Source organism: Amphiura filiformis, chromosome 9, assembly GCF_039555335.1.
Source record: "Amphiura filiformis chromosome 9, Afil_fr2py, whole genome shotgun sequence".
NCBI classification, from domain to species: domain Eukaryota; kingdom Metazoa; phylum Echinodermata; class Ophiuroidea; order Amphilepidida; family Amphiuridae; genus Amphiura; species Amphiura filiformis.
Window position 1 is genome coordinate 51463736 of NC_092636.1, and position 25791 is coordinate 51489526.

At 36.4% G+C, this 25791-nt stretch overlaps 3 protein-coding genes across 21 annotated transcripts in view; 1 reads left to right on the forward strand and 2 right to left on the reverse strand.

Annotated features, from left to right (window-relative positions):
* The window catches only part of LOC140161129 (alpha-N-acetylgalactosaminidase-like), a 32328-nt gene extending 20472 nt beyond the window's left edge, over positions 1-11856 (reverse strand). Inside the window, exon 1 of the mRNA XM_072184540.1 lies at positions 11778-11856. The gene's annotated coding sequence lies outside the window, so the exon portion shown is untranslated. The remainder of the gene's footprint in view (positions 1-11777) is intronic.
* Positions 2466-11974, reverse strand: LOC140161128 (alpha-N-acetylgalactosaminidase-like). Its single transcript, XM_072184539.1, has 8 exons — positions 11794-11974; positions 8761-8926; positions 8297-8471; positions 7150-7327; positions 5997-6079; positions 5042-5203; positions 3779-3976; positions 2466-3311 (listed from the first exon to the last, which is right to left on the reverse strand). The coding sequence occupies exons 1-8, from the start codon at positions 11885-11887 to the stop codon at positions 3009-3011; spliced, it is 1359 nt and encodes a 452-aa protein (XP_072040640.1). The 5' UTR covers positions 11888-11974; the 3' UTR covers positions 2466-3008.
* Positions 11975-13811: 1837 nt separating this feature from the next.
* The window catches only part of LOC140161130 (alpha-N-acetylgalactosaminidase-like), a 62416-nt gene continuing 50436 nt past the window's right edge, over positions 13812-25791 (forward strand). For 16 of the 19 annotated variants that reach the window (XR_011860074.1, XM_072184547.1, XM_072184553.1 and 13 more), the window contains exons 1-4: positions 13812-13880; positions 18728-18897; positions 19603-19777; positions 23486-23663. Coding sequence is in view for 18 of the 19 variants with exons in the window: in XM_072184547.1 (XP_072040648.1) it covers positions 18743-18897; positions 19603-19777; positions 23486-23663 (508 nt within the window). In the remaining variant the exon portion in view is untranslated. Of the gene's footprint in view, positions 13881-18727; positions 18898-19602; positions 19778-23485; positions 23664-24118; positions 24294-25791 lie in introns of all 19 variants that reach the window. The other 3 variants (XM_072184555.1, XM_072184543.1, XM_072184558.1) reach the window with 1 other exon arrangement.

Below are 25791 nucleotides of genomic sequence, written 5' to 3' on the forward strand. Positions count from 1 at the left end.
CTTTACGCTTGTAGGGTTTATCTCTGTACGGCAGCACATTCAGTTTAAAATGAACTGGACCGTGGTCTGAAGTACCTAGTCTCGCATGTACTGTGCAGGTGGCATCTAGATCAGTGATGACCAAGTCAAGAATCTGGTCTTCCCGGGTAGCTTCTTTGACAAATTTCACTACCCATTATTAATGTATTGTGGTTTGTTTTCAAAACAACAACAACCATAACTTACTGTGTCATGTAAATACAACCAAGGATGAATGTTTTACACAACATCATCCACTCGGCAGAGCTTGACGGCCTAACTCCTGGAATGTAGCTGTGTCAGTATGCCTGCTGTGTGAAGGCACGCATTGCTACTGCAACATTGTTGTGTAGATGTTCATACTGGCAAAAAATAACCATACTTTGGCATTCCAGTCTGATACAAATTGCTATGTCCTAGAAAAGATGTGTTCCTTGTAGGCTCTTTTCTGACTATATCCTAAACTCACCAAGGAACCCATCATCTTTTATATAGGATGCTTCTCTTGTCTCTGTGGCATGTCTTAATAATAATACAGATCTTCTAAAACAGGCATTAGTGTACAATGTTATAAACATGCATCATTGTCAAAGTTGATATCAAACGTAAACGGGTGCCCTCCTTTTTTATCTTTGGACCTACCATGTCTTATGGCAATTTGTCAAATACCATCTCTTTCACAACTTGTGCACGTAATGCTATAGCCTGCTATGTGTAATAATAATGAGAGGAGAAAGATTGCGGGGCACCACCGTAACAAGACTCCATGATGATATGACTTACATGGACACAACAAAATAAAGCAAGTACTGTGAGAAACTTGTTTGTAAAAATACAAAATATTATCACTTTATTGCCTTTTCAGGGAAGGCCACCTTGCTTTCCTGATACTACTTTCATCACATAATTGAATCACTTATATTATTATTATATATATATCATATTGAAATTGAAATAAAAAATAGAAATTTTGAATTTCCTAAACTTACTGCAAAAATATACATATCAAAACTAGTTTCATAATAAGTTTACACAGTACAAAAAGTACAACAGTTTAAAGTGGATATCACCAAGTATAACAATCATTTTGTTAGTGGAGCCATAGCTAAGCACGCTTCCCCAAGCAAACTTAAAGTGGCAATGATTTAGGGTGTTACTTTCATGTAAGCATACTCAGAGTCAGTCTAGTATCAAGACAAGGATTATACCGCTTACAGAATAACGCTGTCTGTATGGTGTCTCGCCTCAACTTGAGAGTAACATGTTGGATTTCGCAGTGGCAGATTCAAAATCGCCCGCACTAACCTAATCTCACTGGGCGTATACCCACAATAGAATGTAGAGGAGTGGTGATGCAACTATGTAAACACACCGATTTGTATCTGCCACTGCAAAATCCAACATGGCATTACTTAAAACAAGACATAATCCTGTAAGTCTTAACAATATGCCAATTTTGTGTACGCTTACATTATGGATAGAAGTGATCTAGAAATCTTTCAACCCCTCCCTACCACTCACTCTTAAAGGAACATAAGAATGTAATTCATTAAATTGATTAAAGGGATGTCGATGCACAAACATCATTATAAATCCTGAAACTGACTTCTCTACACTTTTTCCTACTTGAGAAAAAATGAAATAAGATTACAGTTTCCAAAAAGCAGATGCATGTAAAACAAGTAATTAGCATTTTCTTATTACATAAGTAAAATAGTATCAATTTTCTAAATTGTAAACAAATACTTGATTATACAACTGGCAAAAACTTAGATACATATGGTTTATAGAGCAAGATGCCTTAAAAAAATTTGCTATGCATGTTACATATGTACATGTACACCGTTTTGGGTAGATGTATCATATCAGTTCGGGGGCACTGCTAATTCAAAGACGTCTCTGATATCAAATACTCTTGAAGCGTCATGTCACATAACAGTATCATATTTCAGAGGCGTCTCATAAATCACATACTCCCTAGTTTCAAAACCCAGTCGCAAACGATATAAATAATTTTGATGAACGTGGCAGCGCAGTGGGAATACTTTTGTGTATAGGCCTTATCAGGGTTGTAGCTAGCCCAAGTTGAGCATGTTGAGTGCCTCCTAATTTTACTATCCAATTCATGAATTGGATAGTAAAATTGGGATTTTTTTACTTCAAAACATTTGATTTTGGCCATTGCAATCTAAGTGTGTTCTGGGACCATTTGTCAGAATTTGCACAGATAGATATAATTTTTGCACAGGTAGATATTTGCTAAACATAGGAAAGCTTATTCTAATACACTCAGCTTCGTTCCGATGTGCTGCATCGAGTGCCAAAATGTCAACAAAGCTCGGACGTATGTGATATCACAGACCCCGTATGTGAAATCACTGACTCGTCTTTGAAATCAGAGACGTCCGGTTATTACGAGTGCCCCCGAACTGATATAGAAGCCCAAGTATTTAAATGAGGTTTAATAAAAGAAACCACATGAATAGAGTGCCATCTCAAAGATGTCTACTCTCTGTATAACCTCACTTAAATATTAGGGACTTCTATATGATACATCTACCATGATTTGATCTTGAAAATTATGCCCCATTTTAGATAAAACTGTTCCTGGGTTTTTGAAGCATTGAATGTCTCAGTAATTGTAAATAGTTACTGTCAGACTACTTTACCAACTGGCCCAGCACCCTAAGGAAGGGGTACTCAACTTTCATGTTGGTATGGGTGTGTGGTGCAAAGTACTCAACTGTGAGTCTTGGGAACTGATTTTTTGTTTTTAAATGGCATCTTGAGTACAGATTTTTCACAATGTTTTGAGTTTGGGAACTGAATTTTACTCAAATTTTAGGCTACTGAGCTAAAATATAAAGTTTTTGGCTTGAGAATTGACAATTTGAGTATTCTCTTTTGAGTCTTAAAAACAGAACTATGTTCTAACCCAGGGGAGGGGGGTCTTGTGAACTGTCAATGGTCTTTATATATTATAAAATATATTATAGTATCTTATTAGATTTGATAGAATCTAATTTAGTTTTGCCATGAGCTGGATCACCTCGTAGCATCACTACACCAACTGGGTTCACTTTAAACGATAGATCTTCATCCGCCATGAAGTGACCCAGGTGTTGATGGTCAAATAACTCATACATAATATAGCCAGCTGTGTGGTTAAATCCGAGACGTTCTGGTGTAACGGTGACTGGACGAGGTATGTCTTCGGCACGACTGAAGAAAACTACAGCAAATGAGCCTCCACTGAGTTGTTTTGTCCATATTTCAATTTGATGATCAGGGGTCTGAAATGAGTTAGAATATTGGTGATATTGGTGGTGTTCAATTATCAGTATACACTCCAATCAGCATTAGCAGTTAACAGTGCTCCATGAAATGTAGGTTTTAATTAGAGGTAAATATGACAGTGGACAGTTGTTTTGTGAAAAATCTCATATTTGTTAATGATTAGCTACCACATGTATGTGATTATTCGTAATGACCTAAATTATGAATATTTGAGAACAATATTTTTAAACAAAAATTTTCAAAATTAAAATATATTCTTTCATGAGTTTGAAAAGTCATTTGTTTTGTCGCCACCTCCCTAAACAAGTTATGTTTACATTGTAAAACATTGTTTAAAATGTTCTTATATATGGAACATGGTTCATTCTTCCCTTTTAAGATGATGGATAGCAAAATTTTCTGAATTGGAAAAATTAACATAATTTTTCAAGAGTCAGTCAGGTTACCACTCTTGACTATTTACCTTCATTATTCTTTTTCCCATAATTCCCAGCTTATCCTGATTAACCTTAATGACCTCCTTATTCAGTAATATCTCCTTGAATTGTATTGGTATAGTCCGCAGGTCATTTGACATCATCATCTGTACCGCCATAATGGACCATAATGCCATCTGGGATTTGGATTGGTCTAAACTCAGTGAGTAATCACCAATTATGAGCTGTGTGTGAGTAAAGGGTGAATGATAAATTGGTATGTTAATATATGACATTTCACATGTTTTTATTATTAGTGTGTCAAAATATCAATTTCAAATAGACCAACTGCACTGATATACTATAGATGTTTAAACATTCCTGATTTTCATTACATTTTTTTCTATTTTCTATTGTATCACTTTTGTGTACTGTACTGTGTTATACTATGAATATTTTGCTTTATATACAGTATGAGGGCCTGCTTGAAAAGCAGTATTTATATTCTATCACTTGTGTGTACTGTACTGCAGGGTCTTAGCTAGAAATTGAGGGTTGCCCGTCATTTGAATAAAATTGCCTGTCCTAATTTGACCTTTAAAAGTTTACCAGATGTCTATAGCCCATTGGGGGTTCAAAGAGTTCAAATATGTGCTGATATGGCTTGGGTTTACTAAAAAGGTCAATTAGCTTCTCAAAACATACAATTTATAATACAGCATCTGTCAAAGACATTCATTTTGCCCGTCCCAGAAGCAACTTGAACTTCCCATCATGATGGCCAGAGGGGTGGCTAGCTAAGACCCTACTGTCCTGTATTATACTATGAAACTTTTGTTTTATATACATTATGAGGGCCACTTGGAAAACACTTTAAAGCAGTGCTGGTTACTGAAGTTGATACACTCAAAACAAAAAGATTAAACTAACTACCTAACTACTTCAACTGAACAGTCAATGTAATCCTCATTACTCCTCTCACAACAAGAATGGTATTATAATTAGCAGCCATGTTGGAGGACCGTTCGCAGATGACAGATGACGGAGAACCACTCATTCCTATCACCTGTTCAAAATTGTATTATCATGGGATATTCCCCCTGCAAGACAAGGCAAGGCAAGGCAATGTGATCCACCTGTGCTGACGCCTTAGGTCACCGTCAAGGTAGGTCATAGTATACTATACAGTATAGTTCAAAACAATGGCAGCAGCCACACATCGCAAGGATGATGATATACCCCTTCTAAGATACAACTTATGATATTGTTATTATTTCACTCTTTATCTATTCTAAGTCTACATCACTTACCATGTCTGGGTCATTATAGCTTCCTGGTTTGGAGATTGCAGCAAATTTATCCTGGTTAAAGATGAAATTATCCAAGATGGTTATCAAGCTTGGCCACGAATCCTGAATATCCTTGCCGTTACGGATCGTATTGCAGTAATTGGCTATGAGCGTCCAATTTGGCTGCAAAAAGAAAAGTGTCATAACATTATCATGTTGAATTTATAGATCCAAGCAAATAAACCAACCGGAATGGTATAACAATTGTAATGGCAGCCATGGACAGTCTAAGATGACAGAGACAGATCTACAGATCTCTAATTTGATTTCACAACCATTCATACCCGTCACCTGTTTTATTGTATTATCATGCAAATTGCTCAGTGGAGGCCTCCTGATGGACAGAATTTTATTTAAATGAGGATGAGTGATGTCGTATTTGATAGGGGCTACACATAAAGGTTTTCTTTTACTTCAAAGGTTATACCGTATACCGATGGCAATTCATGCAGATCCAATATTTTGGTTTGATCATCAATTGAGCAAGCAACTTTATTCTGATAAATTTAAATAAAAAAACTCTTGGGACTACACATTTTGTGATGAAATGTGTAATATCTAACAACAGTAAGAATTTCATATGAATACACACAGTAAGCCATTTCATGTGCATAATTGCATGTGCCTGCTGCATCTGGTATGTGTCCAGTAACCTTCCTATAGGTGCATTGTCATGGTCGAGTGTTGGGAAAGTGGGTACCTGTCATACTGTGTTCATTCATTCGAAATTCTTAACGCATATGATTTATAAAGTATGTTATTACTTCAAATCAGCGAAGTTTTTCTGTCACATAAAAAAACATCACAGTTCACATCATTCTAAAAGAAACAATGTGAATGAAAATCCCCAAGTAGTACTGGCAAGTTTTAACTTCAGTAGTTTATTTTACAAATCAGAAAATTATAGTATACTTACATTACCCATAACGTGAGGCCACTCGCAAGAAAATATCATTGGTCGCCCTGTCTTGTTCATGGCTATAGACATATTGATGAATCCTGCAAAGAATACAAAAAGAGGTGATGTATTGTGAGTACATTTCATGCTGTTGGTACTATAATGATATTCATCATTATCAGGCAAAAAATAAAAAGGTCTGTTTGTTTGCCCTTTAAGTTATTATTTGGGTCTGTAGGTCCCAAAGAATGCTAAAATCCCACTGGAACACATTGAATTTGTGAAAAATGTTCCAACTTTAGTTCTGACACTTTATAGCAAAACTTCGGTGGTATTTAATGTTTTACAATACATCCCGGTACAGAATTCTCCGGTATACACCCAGCTGCCATTTTGCCTGTGTACTCTTTGGATCCGCGTTTGTTTTACAGCATTTATTGGTGTCTCTAGGTGAAATAAATTGGGTTTACCACCTTTTAATATCTAAATTTCATCAATATTTAGTGCTACGAACAGCATCAAAATGTTTAAAAAGCTACATTTACACTTCAAAAGGGTAATCAAACTTTTTTTTTCTAGGACTCATTATCATCGTCATCATATTAACTGGAAAGATATTGACAAATGCGCATATATGAGTCATTTAGTCTTACTGTTTAAAACCCCTATACCATTTTCCACCCTGATGTGGTAGTGACATCAGTGCGCATTTCATTGGGTGCAGCTACAAATCGCTAGTGTTCGCTGCTTAAAGACGCCACATAGATGTGCGCGAAACAGCTGCCGTAACTCTTTGAGGCAGCTTTGTTTGTTAAAGTTTGTTCGACTTATAATAGGCAAAATTATTTGTTACTGCACGCATCAATAAAGTTCCAACTCACACTCGTGTATATTCACATAAGCATCCACCAATCATGCATTACACAACATGCAACTAGCATGCTGTGCCCAACTGCATGTACTCCATTTTATACCAATACACGGATGTTATGAGTCTTATTTTCTCACCCATTACTAGCCAAACAAACTTTAATCTTATCCCACAGAGTGGGATTCGTATGAGGGTCTATCAATCAAAGTATTATGCATCCTTGCTCAGCTGATGATTATTTGTAAACCAGCAATTCGCATGGTACAATGAATGATACACGGCCCCTGATACTACACTAACCTTGCTGGGTAAGAGCTGCTCCTGGAGTATGACATGTGTCCATCTTAACCATGTCTACTCCCCACTCGGCAAATGTCTTAGCATCCGTCTCTATGTGGCCATAGGTTCCTGGTAAACCTTGACAAGTCTTACTGCCCATGCTCTCATAGATGCCTAGCTTCAGACCCTTGGAATGTACCTATAGGATATAGTAGCAGGAAACGTTAACTACACAAGTCATTTTGTCGCTACACTAACACGTTAGGCACAACGTCCAATTTAGTTCCATAAAACTATTGGTGTGCAGATAGGTATTGATGGCTCTTTCTATCATACTCTGAAAATTTGCATAGTGCTTTTTTTATATAAATGACAAAAGATAACACTATGCGAATAATAAATGGGGACTATTGTGCTGGATACATTTGATTACGGTACATCACCAGGTTATAATATGAAGAGTTATCGGTATCTTACTGGGCATAGATAGTGCTGGGCATATGGGCTATTCTTAAACACTTGATAATGTTCCTTCAATCTTATTGGTTCTTACCCATGTCATATGACACGATATCACACGGGTCAGCGCGTGTGCATCGACGTGATACGCATACTCGCTATTTGAACCAATCGGAGGTGCATAGCAACAACGGGACTGATCGATTTTAAGCCCTAGGTATGATTCCTTGCCAAATGTAGGATTTAATTTGATTAAAATTTGTAATACTTATGATATTTTTATTTGAATTGAAGTGTTACTTAAAATAATGATGTCGCCCGTGTTATATGAGACGATAGATGCACTCCAGCGGCTAAAAACAATACCTTTATTCTCTAATTCAAGTTGATATCCATTTCCCCCTATGAAAGACATGATCAAACTATTGGTCATGTCTTCCATAGGGGGTGTAAGAATTTCAACTGGAATAGCCCTATTCTATTTCAACCAGGTGTTATCAAATATCAAATTCAAAATGGGGTGCCAGCCTTCATCATGCTGCTGACTGAACTGCACTAAAGTGTGATTTTGCATGGAACCAACCAAACAAAATACACATTTGAACAGAATTCAGACAGAACTTCAAAATAGGGACATCCCCAGGGGTATATCTCGGCCTTAATGTTGGGTAGTCATATTACTAGCCTAGATGTAGTTAATTTGACTTACATAATCTGCCAGTGCCTTCATTCCATTAGGGAATCTCTCTGGATCTGCTACCAGTTTGCCTTGACTATCTCGTTCTGCTGCCATCCAGCAATCATCTATGTTAACATGATCATACCCGGCAGCCAAGTAGCCATCTTTAACTATTTGATCTGCCATCACCTTGTACAGATTCTCACTGCAATACAGTATCAATACAAGAAATTTATTGTTTTATGTAAAACTGATTTGTTCTTTCAAAATGTTGTAAAGAAGAGAAATGTCTCATAAACTTATTAAAACCATTCAGTCATGACAATAATGATGTTTATAAAGTTCAACACAGTTTCAATTTATCCATGTAAGCTGAGCTACATCATCCTACCATTAAAAGACTGACTACTCAAAAAAAACAGAAAAAAGAAAAAAAAAACAGAAAAAAAACCAAGCAATATCTTATCTGAATTCACAGTCATTTATGTTCTTACCTGATACAATTATCTGGGTCATTTTTACAATCAGTATTGCACCTGAATCGTTCCCATGACAACCACCCCATTGGAGGGGTCAAAGCTAACCCATTATCCAGACCATATGCATTCAGACACAAAGATGTCAATGCAAGAAGCTGAAGAAGCAAATTCATCTTGAGATCTGAGAAAACAAAATAGAGTTTGGAATTCCTGATTTTACATAACCTTTTTGAACCACCCTTTTCAGAGCCACCACTTCCAAAACTTACCCAGTTCCTAGCGTTGGGTGATATCGCACCCTGCGATATATCGCGATATAAAATCCTTACTGTGATGACGATATGTAGAAATGATGATAAGCGATATTGGTCTCCCATCCAGCATCTGGCCATGATCGACTTATTGTTCATTACCCATCATGCAATGCAATATAATAGCAAAAACCATGCACAATAATGGCAGCGTTTATGGTGAAATCTTGGAAGTACTGCTGATTGCACAAGTTTACAAATATAGTGTACAATACGCAAATGGATTCATACTGGTTTTAATTTAATAACATTTTGTTTCGAATGATGGCAGTACACATTTTGTATTCTTGTTGCTTCACTGCTTGTCGCAGTTGCCCGGCTGTTTTGCACCCGTATATCATTGAACTTCTGATATGGATAAAAATATTGTCAGATGGCGATATCGCGATATACAGTATATGCTTATGGCCGCGATTATGCGAAAGACTGACAATGCCCAAGCCTACCAGATCATACAATGTACATTGTAGGTCAGTGCTCGCAAGCAAAACCTGGTCTAATCGATAGGTTCTCGCCTTTGGTTCATAAGGTCCCAGGTTAAATTGCTGGGGTATTGACTTGGAAAGCAAGTATGAATAATTTGCAAAATCTGTATCTGTATATTAAATTCATGCTCTCCCTGTGAACCATGAGAATACTCCATCCTCGGGAGGGGAGCAGGATGTTTAAAAAGTGTTGGTCTCCTGTATAGAGAGTCATATATGTATACATATCTGTCAGTATCAAAACTGTCTGTTTACACCTGGCTATTCCAATTTGAAATAGGTTTTCAATAAAATGGCAAAATAATGACTTATTTCTGCAAAATGACTTTAATTACTGGGAAACTCAACATCAACTTTCATTTTTAACCTAATGTCTACATTAGTGTGCTTAAGAGGTACTGGAACATAGGGTGTAAATTACAGTGGGGCAAGTCAAAATGGGGAGGGGCAAGCAATTTTGTCACAGATTTATTGACACCTTATTGATATTACCCATAAAACCGAATAAAAAAACCCAGTACAAACATTTAAATATATGCAAAATTTCCAGTTTGCTGGGCAATAATTTTAATACAGGTTCCGCAAGATCTGTGCAAAAAGTTTTTTGCCACATCAAAAGGAGGCAAGCATATTTTGGTAGATCATTTTGAGAATTCACCCCAGTCCCCACACACTTGATCCAAAAATGTATCTCTATCCACAACAACGCAATAGTTACTGTGTAAAATAGACATTAGACAAGAGCGGGGAATGATAATTCCTTCAGTCACTTACATGCTTTAAGGGGGTACTACACCCTTGCCCAATTTTGTGCCTATTTTTGCATTTTTCTCACAAATTATAGCGCATTGGTGACAAGTAAGATATGTATATATTATAGGGGCAAGGACTACAACTACTGCACTGGAAATTTTTATTTCAGCACAGACAACAGTTGTGGAGTTACAGTCAAAAATGAGGGAAAACAAATATTTGATCAATAAATCAATAACTACTTGCCTTGAGTTGCTGACTTTTCAGTGCAGTAGTTGTAGTCCTTGCCCCTATAATATTATCTTACTTGTCACCAATGTGCTATAATTTTTTGAGAAAAATGCAAAAATAGGCACAAAATTGGCCAGGGGTGTAGTACCCCCTTAAACCATCATCAATTTTCAAATGCATTACAAAAATTCTGTGTGGAATTTAACCAAAATTTATTTTGACATGTCTTCAGGAGCAATGTTTGCTGATGCAATGGCAGCTCTATCCTCTATCCATCACCATGTGCCAGAGTGGCCTGGATTGAGATATACAATGTAGACCTTTCGATCAACCACACACACTTGTAAACTCGAGAAGTCTACCCACAAATTTGCTCACCGATGCCTAAACTTTTGAGGCTAGAGAGGCTAGATGAGTCCATAGTTGCAATCAAAATTGAGTAGAAATCGATGAAGCATGACACCGTATAAAGCAATGGAAGTTTGAAAGTAAACACAATCGATCATGACAGGGGATCACATCAAAACTGTCATGAATGTTGTTAAAATTGCACTATTTCTTTTTAAAATGTTCAAAATAGGCAATCTTTGCTCTACAAGCTACATTTGATTTAGCTATGATCCAAATTTGTACATCAACAGAATATTTAACATGCATTGCACTAAATGACAATTAACACAGATCTCTGTACCGAAAAATGACAGCTTCACTGAGACTCTAGCCTCGAATGCGTAACTATTATGTTCGAAGCTAGAGTTCCTGAGTAAAAAAACATATAATATAATATAATATTATTGCACAGCCCTACAAGAGTGACTGAGCGGTTTACCCTTCTTTTCCTTAAATTATGCCTTACATCACCTGTAGAATCAACAATAATTTATGATGAAGAATATTAAAAATCATGAATGAAGATAAATTAGATAAACCATGTCCGTGAAGACCCTGTGAGAAGACCAAAAGCCATGAACTTTTGAAAGCAAAGTAAAGCAAGGCCATTCCAGAAGAATGGCTGTGTACAAGTATAACATACAAAGCAGGGCCATAAAGCCATGAACACGATGAAGGCCATTTAACTATAATAATTTATAATTTAGCACTTGATATTAGCTTCAAAAAAAATTTGAAGTGCATGGGCATGGCACTGCAGTGCAGTGTCATGCTTGATACTAGTTGATGCTTGATCACACTATAACTCCTAAAATGTTTTCACTTGTCCATACTAAGTAAAGTATGGAAGATACTCATGTACTTTCACTTTTGCTCACCGTATGATTTTGCGTTCTGTCTCCTACATGCAATACCAGAATCTTTGTCAATACATGAAGGATGCTGTGCAATCAAATGATCGTGGGTCAGCATGTATGGGATTGTTTTGTTTGCAAAGTATGTCACGTGTCTGAGTCAAATGATTATGAACTAACATCAAACCTGATTGGTTGATTTAGGAAATTGTTGCACAGCTTATCCAACCATGATTGGTTTTGGTCGGCTCATGGTCACTTTGTCATATGACCACATATCAGGGGGATGACACTCACCTCATTTGCATGGCAAAATTACCCGTCTCCTCTGCAGCCAATTTGTTTTCGCTCCATCGAAATCAAGCTGGTCACGGAGGAGACTACCTTCCTTTGTGTTTGTTCATTTGTGTATGGAGAGCCTTTCTTGGAGTCCATGACTTAGGCTACTACGCTCTCAGCTAGAGTCCGACGCTGCATTGTACTAGAAATACCTTTTCTGTGAAATCGCTATAGAGCCAATCGGGAACACGTATTCAATTTATAAATATAGCATTAAATTAGTATCACATAGTGGCCTCCGTGCAGTGGAAAACCTTAATTCTTTCAAAAAAAGAAATGAAAATGACCAAAAAAACCGGATCCACCTGTACGCCTATAAAATGGGCACAGCATATCAAAACGTTTTAGCTGTGATAGACCCTTTACAAACTGCGACTTATTACTTATTTCCAACACTGTTTATAGGGATCACAACGGTCAAACGAGATCTGTGCATATCGTTCTGTGCAGGCTCATGTTACCAGTCTTAACCTTTTCGAAATCTCACTATACCAACCGCCTCACTGCACGTATTGTATACAGAGTGCGGAAAGGCCAATGATATCTGGTTCACGCAGAGGTGATTTGGCTGTTGCTGCATAAAAGTTCAATACTAGTTTTTTAGTTTTTCCGCTGTTTGCGAGTGAGATACTTGACAAATCAGATTCTTTCTTAGATGATAAGCTTGGAAACATCCCAAGCTCCAATTGGATATCAGGAAGCAGGTATACAAATGGTGTCATGACGTTGAAATGCTTTGAGATAAATGGTCAAAATACGTAGAAAATCAGTGAAAAAGCTGAAAAACGCGGATCGCAGGCAGAGAATGAAGCAATATTAATGTATAGTTGAAGGTGAATAAAAATTATTTGCGAGTGAACAATATCATCTACATTATTTTCGATACGATCATAAATTGCAGGACATTCTCATGTTTGTTTTGGTGTAAAGAAGCATGATATAGGACTAGTAATTTCAAAGTTATGATTTTAGTAATACAAATGTCTTGAGAAAATGTCTGATTTTTGTTGATGTCAATGGATCGTTGTAATGGAATGAAATAAGAAAATGATCAATGGCATTTAGGGTACCCTAACGTTTTGATATGAAATTTGTCTCAAATATGAATGAATTTTAAGAAACATACGGGATATGATGAACCAATGACCTGACGCCATGATAGCAGGATCTATTAGTTGTTTTATATACAATGCATATACCGTGTTGTCATAATACCAATATTTGGCATAATATATAACGACTAATATTTAGTATTGTAAATATGCAGTTCATATGCACAAACGAACACTGATCTTTATGATATTCAGGTTGTTGTACATCTCATATAACATGTCATATAGGAGGTCATATGTGTTGACCTTCTCCTATTGTATTTGTTCATCTGTGTATGGAGAGGATTAGCGCCATTAAACGCCATTAAAACTCCATCAGTATTAGGGCGTAGTTCAGTGAACTCACCAGATTGCTATTCCAAGTACTTTGATAAATACAGATAATATGTATTGATGGGTCGAGGCGATTGCATTGAAAACCTAATACATTATTCATAACAGTTACGTAATCAATCGATAGTGCGGACACTTTTCATTTGCAAACCACCAAAATTCGTGATCTTTTAGCGTTGGAAAAGAAACCACGTGAATAGAGTGCCCTCTCAAGAATATCAACTCTCTGCACATATTTTGATCACATGATCCTTGGATCGGACGTGCAGTGCTGAGCTGAGAAGTGGGTGGAGAAATTCGCTTTATTTGCTAACTTTACTCGTGTCGGTAAGAATTATTTGTTTTTCAATGTTTCTCCAAAGAAAATAAACGCAGATGCATCACGGAGTGAGATGTCAGTATATTGATTTTGGTGCTAATTCGTAGTCTAAATCTAAAGTCAAGACATGAATCTAGCTCGTTCACGTAGCGGTTTCGTTGTCCCACTGGCCTACTTACTAGCGTAGATTGCCTGGCGATCGGAGTGTTATCGTCAGAGCACCTCGGACTAGACATGAATCATGATCATGATGAGTCGATTCTGTTACATGGATCGAATCCATAGGTTCCTACAGTCTGAGGGCCGATCTGAGGGCTGATGACACACATTCGATGGGTGTACGATTCTGTTATGACTGTACTCAGTTCCAATAATTGAAACTCCCGGCTCCGACCGGGAGTTCCAACAGGTGCTGTGTATGTGTATGTATGTCATGTATGTGTTTAATGTGCATTCACATACACACTTAGGGGGCTGGCATTTTCTTCGGAAGGGGGGTCACAAATATGTCGGTGACCGGAGTCAATTTTTTTATGACCCCCCCATCGCGCGCACATTTTTTTTACGACCCCCCTCTCTTGGGTTGTATTTTTAATGATCCCCCGACCCCCGAATCTACACAAGACTCAAGACAAATTATTCATTGCCGGAACTAAAGCGCGGAGCGCGTCAAAACTTAAAAGTGAAGAAAGTGTGTGGAGCGCGGTAAAATTTGTATTGTAAGAGTAAAGAAGGCGCGCGGAGCGGGTAAAAATTTTGCATAGATTGTATGCACATTTCGACTCTTGAAGTTAAAGAATGCGCGCGACAGCGCCTGAAAATTTTAACTCACCAGCCCTTAATAATTCTATAACCCCCCTATTTTGGGTGTTAAAAAATTATACCCCCCCCCTATTTTGGGTCTGAAAATTCTATGACCCCCCCTGTATTTTTGTGACCCCCCCCCCCTTCCGAAGAAAATGCCAGCCCCCTTAGCCGTTGGTACGAAGAAATCGTTGCTCCAAAAATGATTGCAAATTACACATTTGTAATCATTTCTCACCACAAAATATCATATGAAAACACAGGTGAGCAATGTATGAATATATGGAGAGGTCAAACAAGTTGTTAATTATTGTCAATATTAATATTTTGCGACATTTATAACGAAAATAATTAACACTGAAGACACCTTATGGCACCTTCTACAACTTGAGAACAAGTCCTCAAACGTTCGAAATTTGTAGTTACTACAACTGGACTGTACTGTACTGTAGTCCTGCCAGCAAGACTTCAGTCGGCGTTTCTTTACTTTAGGGGCTTTTATTCTTACATGTTATAGCTGCCTTGTGGAAGTACAGTGTTATAACCCTAACCCTAACCAGTGCAGAAGGCAGCTATTACATGTAAAAATAAAAAACCCTAAAGTAAAGGAATGCCCTTCAGTCTTTAGCCCAGGTCTTTAGCATACATAACGGACATCTACGGACCTGAACGTCCAAATGTTAAATGAAGATACTGAGTTACAGTTACTGGAACTATTCTGTTCTGATGCTTACACTAACATGTATAATAACTATATGTCTGATCAAAAATTTAGTATACATGGCAATCGCAATCATTCAAAATCAAAATTATTGCATAGTGACATTGCATGAATTGTTATTTCATGATTTCAATTTTCTGAATGATGCAGATTTAAAATTTAAATGTGTGAATGCAAAAAATATTCATAAATATAATTATTATATGGCGGGGGGTAATGCTGGTTTCATACTTTCCTCAGGCATGAGAATTTGCCGCTCTGAAGATTTTAGTCGCAGTCGCACCAGAAACGCTAGCGGTGACCAGCGGCAAGCCGATATATCGATCACTCCACCGTTTTGCCACTGCGGCAGCACCGCTGGGAGTTGAACTCAAATCAACTTGGAGCGGTGCCGCTCTGACGTATGATAACAAAATACGATTTTGGAGAGGTGCTGAGCGGCAAGAGTGGCTTTCAGAGTCATGTCGCTGCCGCTTCTATAAAATCTCGAGTTTTTGAAAAAAATCACAAAAATTCACTTTTTTACCCCAATTTTTGTGTGACAACTTAGAAAAAAATCCGTTACAACTTAGAAAAAAATTACTTGTCGCTGTGAACTTTATAGGGAAGGTTTTTTATTTTTTTGAAATTTGTCTCTTTTTCGAAATATTGAAAAAAACATGTCAAAAAAGCAATTTTGTCACTCTATCAAGCTAAAAATTGAACATAAATGGTGTATATTTTTGTTTAAAACATATATTTTGAAAAATGAGGAAACCTTCCCTAGACTTTGATGTACGATAGTGCAAAAAGTTTACCTTTTGCTTGCATATTTTTCGAGTTATCTTGTCACAAAAATCGTGCAATATTGTTAAAAGTGAACTCTGAGAAATTGATGTTTTAGTAAAAAAATGTCAAAATTATGCACAAAACGTCCTTATATTTTAAAACGGTAAGACTTTCACGCTTGTAAAAGCTGTATCTGGTGCATGGTCTAAATATGCATCTTTTTGCACCAATGAATCTATAATGTCTGCTTTCGGTGCTCCAAAATTCAAAATAATTAAAAAATCTAAGTGGCATTTTGCCTGCAAATTTTTGTTTTGTTTACACCACATTTTGCTGGCGTTAACAACATACCGAATGCGCCTTGACTGCGTTGGACATACGCGCGCATAATCACAATATTTCGTATTCGCGCATTTCTGACTCATTATTTCCCGCCAATTTACTAAGCTGTCTTGAGCCATGTGACTTTTTAGAGTTGAAAAGAGTGAAATAAATCAAGCAAAAATACGAGTCAATATTAGCAAGTTGCATTTGATCAGTTTCAAGTAAAAGAATACATCTTAGTGTTGATAAATATCAAGAAATCTCAAATTCGGGCGTGGACGAATGTGTCTTCCATTACTCTGGTCTTTTAAAAATATCATCCCCTTTATTTAATTTATTCATCTATGTGAAAAAACACTTTATTTGATTTAGTTACATGTAATTACTTGTCGCATACTCCATGCATGGGATGTTGTTTACTGATATTGTGCTTATGCCAATAAATAATAATGCTGTAAACATGGATTAAACATGTAAGGCCAAGTAAAAATAAACACATGTTTATACATATAGCGTCCTGATGTTTTGATAAAAGGGAAGGTGTACCGGTAAGGGCTTTTTTTTGTGTTTGAAACTGCTCTAAATACCCATATTTTTTATACCTAAAAAGGGTAGCTTTGTTGCATTCTTACTCATCAAGACATGTTTACCTGCATGTAGTTTGTTTATTTTTTATGAGCTTGTTTGGTACTCTATTTTTCCTTGGACATTGGCCTTTCAATTACTGAAACAAAAAGAAATGATTTTCATTTGTACTAATTACTGTAACTCGTTAAGCCTAATAGTCAGGGGTGGCTCATGTGATAGAGGATCACAAGGATGAATGCATGCTGTGCAAAGGTGATTCAGTACGCTATTGTCCTGCAATATCTTCTATACTGATGGACTTCTAGTTGTTTTTGTACTTGATCTCAGCCAAGTGTATCAGTTAATAGTATTCACATGCTAAGAACATTCACTCATCAGTTTTAGCATTTATTACCTCATTACAGTGTCTTAGCTAGCCACCTGTCTGGCCGTCATTTTAGACAGGGAGTTTGCTCCTGGGACGGGCAAAATTAATGCCTTTGACAGATGTGGCATTATAATTGTAGGTATTGACAAAGGCTGTTGACCTTTTTACCAGACCAGCTTTGCAAATCAAGGTTATAGCAAGACATATTTGAACTCTTGGAACCCTCAATGGGCTGTAGAGGTCTGGTAAATGTTTTAAAGGTCAAATTAGGACAGGCATTTTTATTCAAATGACGGGCAAACCTCAATTTCTAGCTAAGACCCCGCCTCATTATCTCTTAATGAGATAAATAAAAGATTACTAATTACCCATTTCTAATCATTAATGTATTGCGTATTCTGCAAAAAAAGTTCATTAATAATTTTGTGAATATGAAAACTGTAGGCCTACATTGTGTATTTCAATACATGTGGCATTTTAAATTGATATAAAAATTAATGCATGTCAAAATTAGTAGAATACCAGCTGCAATAATTATCAAGATAATTAATTTGCCAAAATTCAGAATTAAAATAATGATACATATAATATGCTAGTTTAATTTATTGTGCACTGGAACTCTTCCTGGGAAACAAGAAATCAATTTCTGCTTTCAAATGAAGACCATGCAGACATTTTGTGCAGCATCTTTCTAAATGTCAACAACTTTACTTTACAGCATTCAAATCAAAGAAAGTAAGTTGAATTATAAAGTCAGTATACTTGTATACTGCCCCCAGAAAGTATCCTTACACTTGGAAAAAAAATCCTAATTTTAAAACTAAACCATATTTGGGTAAATTTATTTTATAATAATAGATGCACTATCTAATCCTGCACATTATGACACGTCTAAGATATAGACTTGTGTACAAAACCAATGCATCAATAGATTATGCAGAGAACAAAAGTTGCACAATCGTAAATTTTTCCATTTAAAAAAAATCAACCACGAATGATCGCAGTACTTTGCTCTAGTCGAGGGACTCTACAAATCCACATTTTTTTTCTGGGACTCTATTTTTTTCTGGCAGCGGCTCTCAAACCAATCACACATGCCGTTAGATAATGCGTATAGATATGAACAGAGATCTGGCAGCGGCTCTCAAACCAATTACACATGCCGTTAGATAATGCGTATAGATATGAACAGAGATAAGGCCATAGAAAATAATTTTATATTATAAGATAAAGCATTGCATAGCATAACTGAGTGTGAAAATTTACTTTGTCTTTATATTCAGAAATCCAGATTCACCATGTGGGCATCAGCTGTATTGCTGGTATTACTGGGTTCATTTGGAGCCAATGCCTTAGATAATGGCCTGGCAAGAACACCACCTATGGGCTGGTTGGCTTGGGAGAGATTCAGGTGCAATGTTAACTGTACGGCTGACCCAAAGAACTGTGTCAGGTAAGGAATATTTGCATTCATTATACATTTTGGCAAAATTTACAGAAATTTTTTTTGGGGGGAGGGGAAACTCCTATCTGAAGTGGTAGGGATGTGCCTCGGCTATATTATAAGTAGGGACCTTTCAGGTCAAATGTACATTTACCAAAATATGGGGTCATTCATACTACATCACAACCAGAATAAAAATGAAACTTTAAAAAAGGGCCCATTTCAGGGTAACAAACTGTAAAATGAGGGTCATTGGGTACAAGATTACCAAAAGGGGGTCATTGAGTACAAACATGTATAAAATACATTTTACAAGTACCAAACTGGAAAAAAAAACTTGTCTAATTCTAAATCGAGGAGAATACAAATAAATGCCACCTGAAAAAGATGGGTCATTGGGTATTCGACTTTGGAAATAAAACGGGGAGTCACTGATGGGTAACAGAAAATAAGAAAAAAGTACATGAACATTTTTAAAAAGGGGTCATTGGGTAATAGGTAGGTCAGTAACACAAAAAGGGGTCATTGGGTACAAAAAGGCCTATCCTGAGGCATATGCTGCATATCCATTATTAAAGTGCCCTTTCCTGAGGCACATGCTGTGCATCCATTATTGAAGTATCCCCCCAGGTTTATTCTATCAGATATATTTGTTCCAAATGTCACTTTGGATTTGAATATAATCGATAACTTTATATGTTTCACACTTTGTAGTGAGAAGCTTTTCATGGAGATGGCAGATCGTCTTGTTGAGGATGGCTACAAAGATGCTGGCTATGAATATGTTAACATAGATGACTGCTGGATGGCCAAACAGAGAGATGCTAACAATAAATTATACGCTGATCCAGAGAGATTCCCTAGTGGCATCAAAGGACTAGCAGATTATGTAAGTCACTAAACAGTCTAAGATTTGGGGTTAAGGTGGTATTGGATGCATTTTCTAGAAATTAGGAAATGCTTTGAGCATGTTTTAAACAGATTAATTGAGTAGGGTAATGTACACTGATCAATATGCCTTTTGTTTGGAGCAAATCGGACATACGGTTTCCATAATACATCAATTTATATGTCCTTTGTATCCTATTGTTTTTGTCAATAATCAATATATAGTCTGTCCACTTAGAAGTACAAAGTAAATAGACCTCGGAAACTGGAGGTATGAGAATATATTCTTCAGTGCAATGCGCCTAATTGCTTCTTTGGCGCGTCAACTGCTGCGCGATTTGTACTTGCAGCGCACCCCACGCTATTTACGCATCACATTTTTTAACACGCAGTGCGTGTGACGCAAAGCATCGACCCCAGGTGCCACAAGTTTGGTTTGTACTTCTATGTGGACAGACTATAGTTAATGAGCTAAAAGGACTGCAAAGGCTCATTAATATGTAATTTTTGCCAATATTTTGCTAAAAATCCATGCATAAATGTTCAGGGTACTTTTATTTTGCATACTTTTGCCCAGAAACTTGGTCAAAGTGTTTCTAATATGTTCTAATGTATTATATAGTGAAGCCGCCTCTAATTTGCATATTTGCATAATTAATGAGCTAATTTGCATAAATGCTAATTAATTATGCAAATATGCAAATTAGGGGGCGGCTTCATTATATAATACATTAGAGCATATTAGAAACACTTCGACCAAGTTTCAAGGCAAAAGTATGCAAAATAAAAGTACCCTGAACATTTATGCATGGATTTTTAGCAAAATATTGGCAAATATTTTATGTTAATGAGCTTCTCCAGTCATTTTAGCTTATTAACTATATTGATTATTAATAAAAACAATAAGATATAAAGAAAATATCAATTAATATATTTTGAAAACCGTATGTCCAATCTGCTTCAAACAAAAGGCATATTGATAAGTTTGCTTTGCTCTACTCAATTAATCTGTTTAAAACATGCTTAGAGCACTTTCATAATCTAGATGTAAGGTGCACCCAATCAGGTAGAACCAAAGAGTACCAACTCCACCATTTTTGTGGGTCACTTATGGAAGGCGAAATTGTATACTTCAGGAATATTTTGCTTTGCGGTTCCTGACAAGCTTCAATTCAAAGGTATGTACGCTAAGCACTGTATGCACAAACCTTTGTAGCACTCAAGCTTTAAGATGCATCATGCATATATTGTTCCATTTCAGGCTTTAACCCATAAGCACCGGAGGTTCACTATTTGGCCTCCATGAGTGACAAACTAATATGGTGGATTTATTATAAACTGCTCAAATAAAGAAAGTCCGCAGTCATGTAACTCGTCCTACTTCAAAACCTGATCTTGTTATGGCAATTTGATTGATACGGTCGTGTGCAGGATCTTGTAAGCTCTAATTTGATACCAAATTTACTACCAAACACTCAACAGTAACAAGGATTGATACCAGTTTATGGCATTTGGTGCATTTTCAAAAGTTGCAAATCAAAACGATACACGCGGTCGAAATTGCTTAGCGTGGCAATGTGGTCAAGCTTGTTTGCCCACGATGAACCCATGTCGACTATCCGAAGCGCGCGCTTTATTCAATTGTTAATTTAAAACGCATGGATTGTTACAGTGCTTTACTGATGAATACTAGGGCACGATGCGATCGATATGACCTAGCGGTTGTTTCGGGCTATGTCAATGGTCGTACTTGCCATTCATCTACAGATCCGCGTGCTCGCTTTTTAATTTGCAACTTTTGAAAATGCACCAAATTTCATATACAGGTATCAATCTCTGTGAATTTAGAGTTTTGGGTAGCAAATTTGGTATCAAATTGGAGCTAACAAGATTCTGCACACGACTATATCAATCAAATTGTCACAACAAGATCAGATTTTGATGTACAATGGGTTACATGACTGCGGACTTTCTTTATTTGAGCAGTTTAGTATTACACATGGGGCGATTTTGAGTTGGTAATCTTTGGGTCTAATCTATTTAGGAACACCATTGATATAATTGTAATGTTGATATTGAAGACTGTGGATATCCAAATGGAAGAATCTAAAAGTTGCTAAAATCAAACTGTACATCTAGGGTTTAATTATAATTGGTTAAGGGGGTACTACACCCCCGATAAATTTGTGTCTATTTTTGCGTTTTTCTCAAAAACTAATAATAGAGTGGCAACAAAAGTTATGTATATTATAGGGGCAAGGAATCCAATTACTACACTGGAATTTCAGTGACCTGAGACAAGCGGTTCGTTATTTATGATAAGAAATAAGGTACCGCTAGGATGTACCTCTATTCCTATCATATATACTGAACCGCTTGTCTTGAGTCACTGAACTTTCAGTGTAGTAATTGGATTCCTTGCCCCAATAATATACATAACTTTTTTTATCAGTGTGTTATTATTTTTGAGAAAAAATGCAAAAATAGTCACAAATTTACCACAGGGGTGTAGTACCCCCTTAAGTATTGGTAAGATCGCCTAACAGAAATATACCCTTCAGAAGTTACAAAGTCACATCAATTTCATTAAGTGGAGTAGTGATATAAGTATGACATCAATTATGGCTTTAATGTTTGTTAGATAGTCAAACAGAAGAAGGGAAACAGCCAACTTAAAAAGATTCTGAATCCTTTTGAAAGGAATAATATACATCAACATTTTCAAAGGAACATAATTAGGCCTGTGCAAGACAGTTACTCATTCAGTGGATACACACATATTTTAAAGTAATCATTTTGAGAAAATGTTAATAATGGGCACCTTTTCTCCAAATCAGTGCAATTCTTTATTACAATTTGTTCAATAAATAGAGTTTGATTCTGTCATATTTAACAAGAACAGTTGTACTGTTTTATTTACTTTTTCAAACCATGAAGGTAGTACATTTGTAGTCTCTACTACCTTCATGTTCAAACAATACCATTCAGGTACTGAATTTATTTTTGACACACTGCCTGGTATGTCAACACCAGATTATTTGATAAGGAGCTACAATGCTGACACTGAATACGGATCATTGAACACATTCTAGATATTGTACATGTGAAATATGAAGGCACATATCCAGAATGAAATTAGCCAGTGCATAGAATAAGCAGGTACAAAAGATAATATGAGTGATGTCATAGCTATGTTGGCGTTCCTATCTTTTGTTTGAATCTTGAGTATAAATAAATATATCCAGGGTTTGAAAGGTATGGAATCCTTATCGCATTTTCCTACCGTCAAAGAACACACACCCCGTGCACACCCACACACTCAATACAGGTTATCAGTATCATGCATGGAGTAGTATATAGGTAGTACACAGAAACAAATATTGAGGAAATGTTTCGTGTCTTAAAAAGCATTACAGGGCTTTACACATGTAGGTCTTAGAGCATTGGCAACAGTGTGTTTTGCATTAAGAATGCAATTATTTATTCAATGGATCAACAGTCTAAAAATAACACTTTTTCTGTTCCAGGGATGATGTGCATACAGGATGGGGTGTGTGTTCTCATATAAAAGTCCTTGATTGCCTTACATTTCCAATATTGTTGTCCTATGCACTGGTAACACATTTTGTATGTATCGATGAATTTTTTTTTCAATAGGTTAATTGTAATCTATAAATAATAATAATAATAATAAAATTTGATACCATAGATTCATTCCAAAGGTTTGAAATTAGGAATATACACAGCGTATGGCAACTTTACATGCCAGGGTTACCCAGCAAGCGGGATGCACCTTGAGCTTGATGCCCAGACATTTGCTGAATGGGGTGTTGATATGCTCAAAATGGACGGATGTAAACAAATGGATAGGCATACAATGAAAAAGGGTATAAGCACTATCTAGTTTAGTTTGTGTGTGTATGTATAATAACCAAGGTCCAGCTAGTGTTGCATGACTACAAGTATTTGCGACTTAGTCATGCAACCCTGAAGGAAATGTTCATTTTCTAGTGAGGAGTGAAAAAAGAAACAAGAGCATGAGCCATTGTGTTCCTAAAGTCATCATCCGTATTTGGGAAATGATAAGCAGATTTTCTGAAATGAAAAGAAAATTGTAGAGATTCAGGCATAAACCTACAAGCCTTAGCACACTTTAAAATGAACAATACCTTCGCCTCCTGGGCGTAGCCTTCTTTAACAGGGTTAGTGTTTTATAACTATATACTATAAACCATCTTAAACTCATCACCATATAACTCAAACTTCTAACACTAACAGACTACACATTTTTGTTTTCTTTCATTTTTTCTTTCTTTCTTTCTTGGTTTCCATCTTACTACAGATGCATAAGAAAGGTCTCAAATTGGGTATATACCTAGATTATGGCACAAAAACGTGCGGGGGATACCCTGGTAGTCTCGATTATCTGGAACTAGATGCTAAAACCATTGCTGATTGGGGAGTAGATATGCTTAAAATGGATGGGTGCTATGCAGATGTAAAAACCATGAAAACAGGTATGGTCATACCCATGTTGGCCCATCACCCTTGCATTTGGTGAGAGTCCTAACACCTGGCATGGCAATATTACATTGTAGTTTCTTATGCCTTCCACCCGCCTTCAAAATCTGTTTTGACTATGATGATCAAACTTTCATGCAACCTCATGCTTGCACTTATTTTTCTGTTCATATCAAAGCACTGCAAACTTACTTTGAATCATCATTTTTGAATTAATAAAATATCATAGTCCTCAGTTAAAAGAAAACAAAATATGCATCCTAATTCACCTGAATGCAATCAGAGCCAAGACCACTTTAAGCCTAACAATTTTGTTGTTATTGTTGTCAAGAAATTCTCCAAAACATGACCATTGCTTAAATCAAACAAGTTCCTCATCATATTGGATTGAACAATTTAATATGGTGAGACAACAACAAAGCAAACCTTGACATTTTAAAGAAACCAAGTTATATTCAAATTTCAAGTTTACTCAGGTTGTAGAAATTCACATGCCCCTGTTTTTTCATTTTGATCAATTTTGATTGCAATTACATTGATGACCTAAAGCATGTTATCTTAAAGAAGGATGATCAAATTTGATCACATCTAGCACATCTTGTTTCTAGATGTGGTTTGATAACATTGATTTGCACTCCCTAGCTGGAGAGATTTTTTGTGATGGATCTTTAAACCATTTTTCATGAAAAATATATAAGAAGGTCTTATGGTTAGGCACATGGCATATAAAATCCAAAATATAATATTTGCCAGCCCTAATATTTCTCATGGTAAATTAAGAAAATACCATTATTTCCACTTGTAATCAAATCTACATTTCGATGGGGGGAAATAAAGGATGTGGGCATTGTGGCTACTAATTAGAGCATGCTCTTTTACATCCCCTGCACACTTTTCCTCATATGTATGTACATTGTATGTATAATCCATATTGTTGTTGTATGGTGTCACAGTTATATCTCAAATGCTTCCATGCTCTTTTCACCTCATTTGTCAGTCACAAATTGCCATTGAAGTGTTGTATTTAATCCAATATCACTATTATATGTCCTGAACCACAATCAAAATGATCGCCACACAAAGTCTATCACATTTACTATAATTCCATACATTTACCAGGATGTTATGTAACCACTTTATTGCATGTGTCTGTATTAGGGTGGGATGTATCTTAATTTGGTTTAGGTGGGGATTTGTGGTTGGGATACTTTGAAAATGTACCAAACTTGATTAAAATTATGAAAACTTAACCTGTAAATATACCAGATTTGACACAAAAAAAGACCCAAATATATTTAAGGTCTTGATTTTGAATAAACTTACATTTGCAAATCTTTGTACACATTTTTGCCAATTTTGTGCGGAAACAATGAAAAACTCTTTTTCCAAGATTTATGGAGGAAAACCCCTCTTTGAAACCAATTTTCTGGACATTAGTAAGCTATACATGAGATATTGAAAGTGCTACCCTTCACAGCCGCACATTCCTATACT

Coding starts and splice junctions, on each gene's coding strand:
- LOC140161128 (XM_072184539.1), bottom strand. CDS start 11,887: ATGCTGACCCACGATCATTTGATTGCACAGCATCCTTCATGTATTGAC. Junction 8,927..11,793: donor ACAGAACGCAAAATCATACG/GTGAGCAAAAGT, acceptor TTGTTTTCTCAG/ATCTCAAGATGAATTTGCTT. Junction 8,472..8,760: donor GACCCAGATAATTGTATCAG/GTAAGAACATAA, acceptor ACTGTATTGCAG/TGAGAATCTGTACAAGGTGA.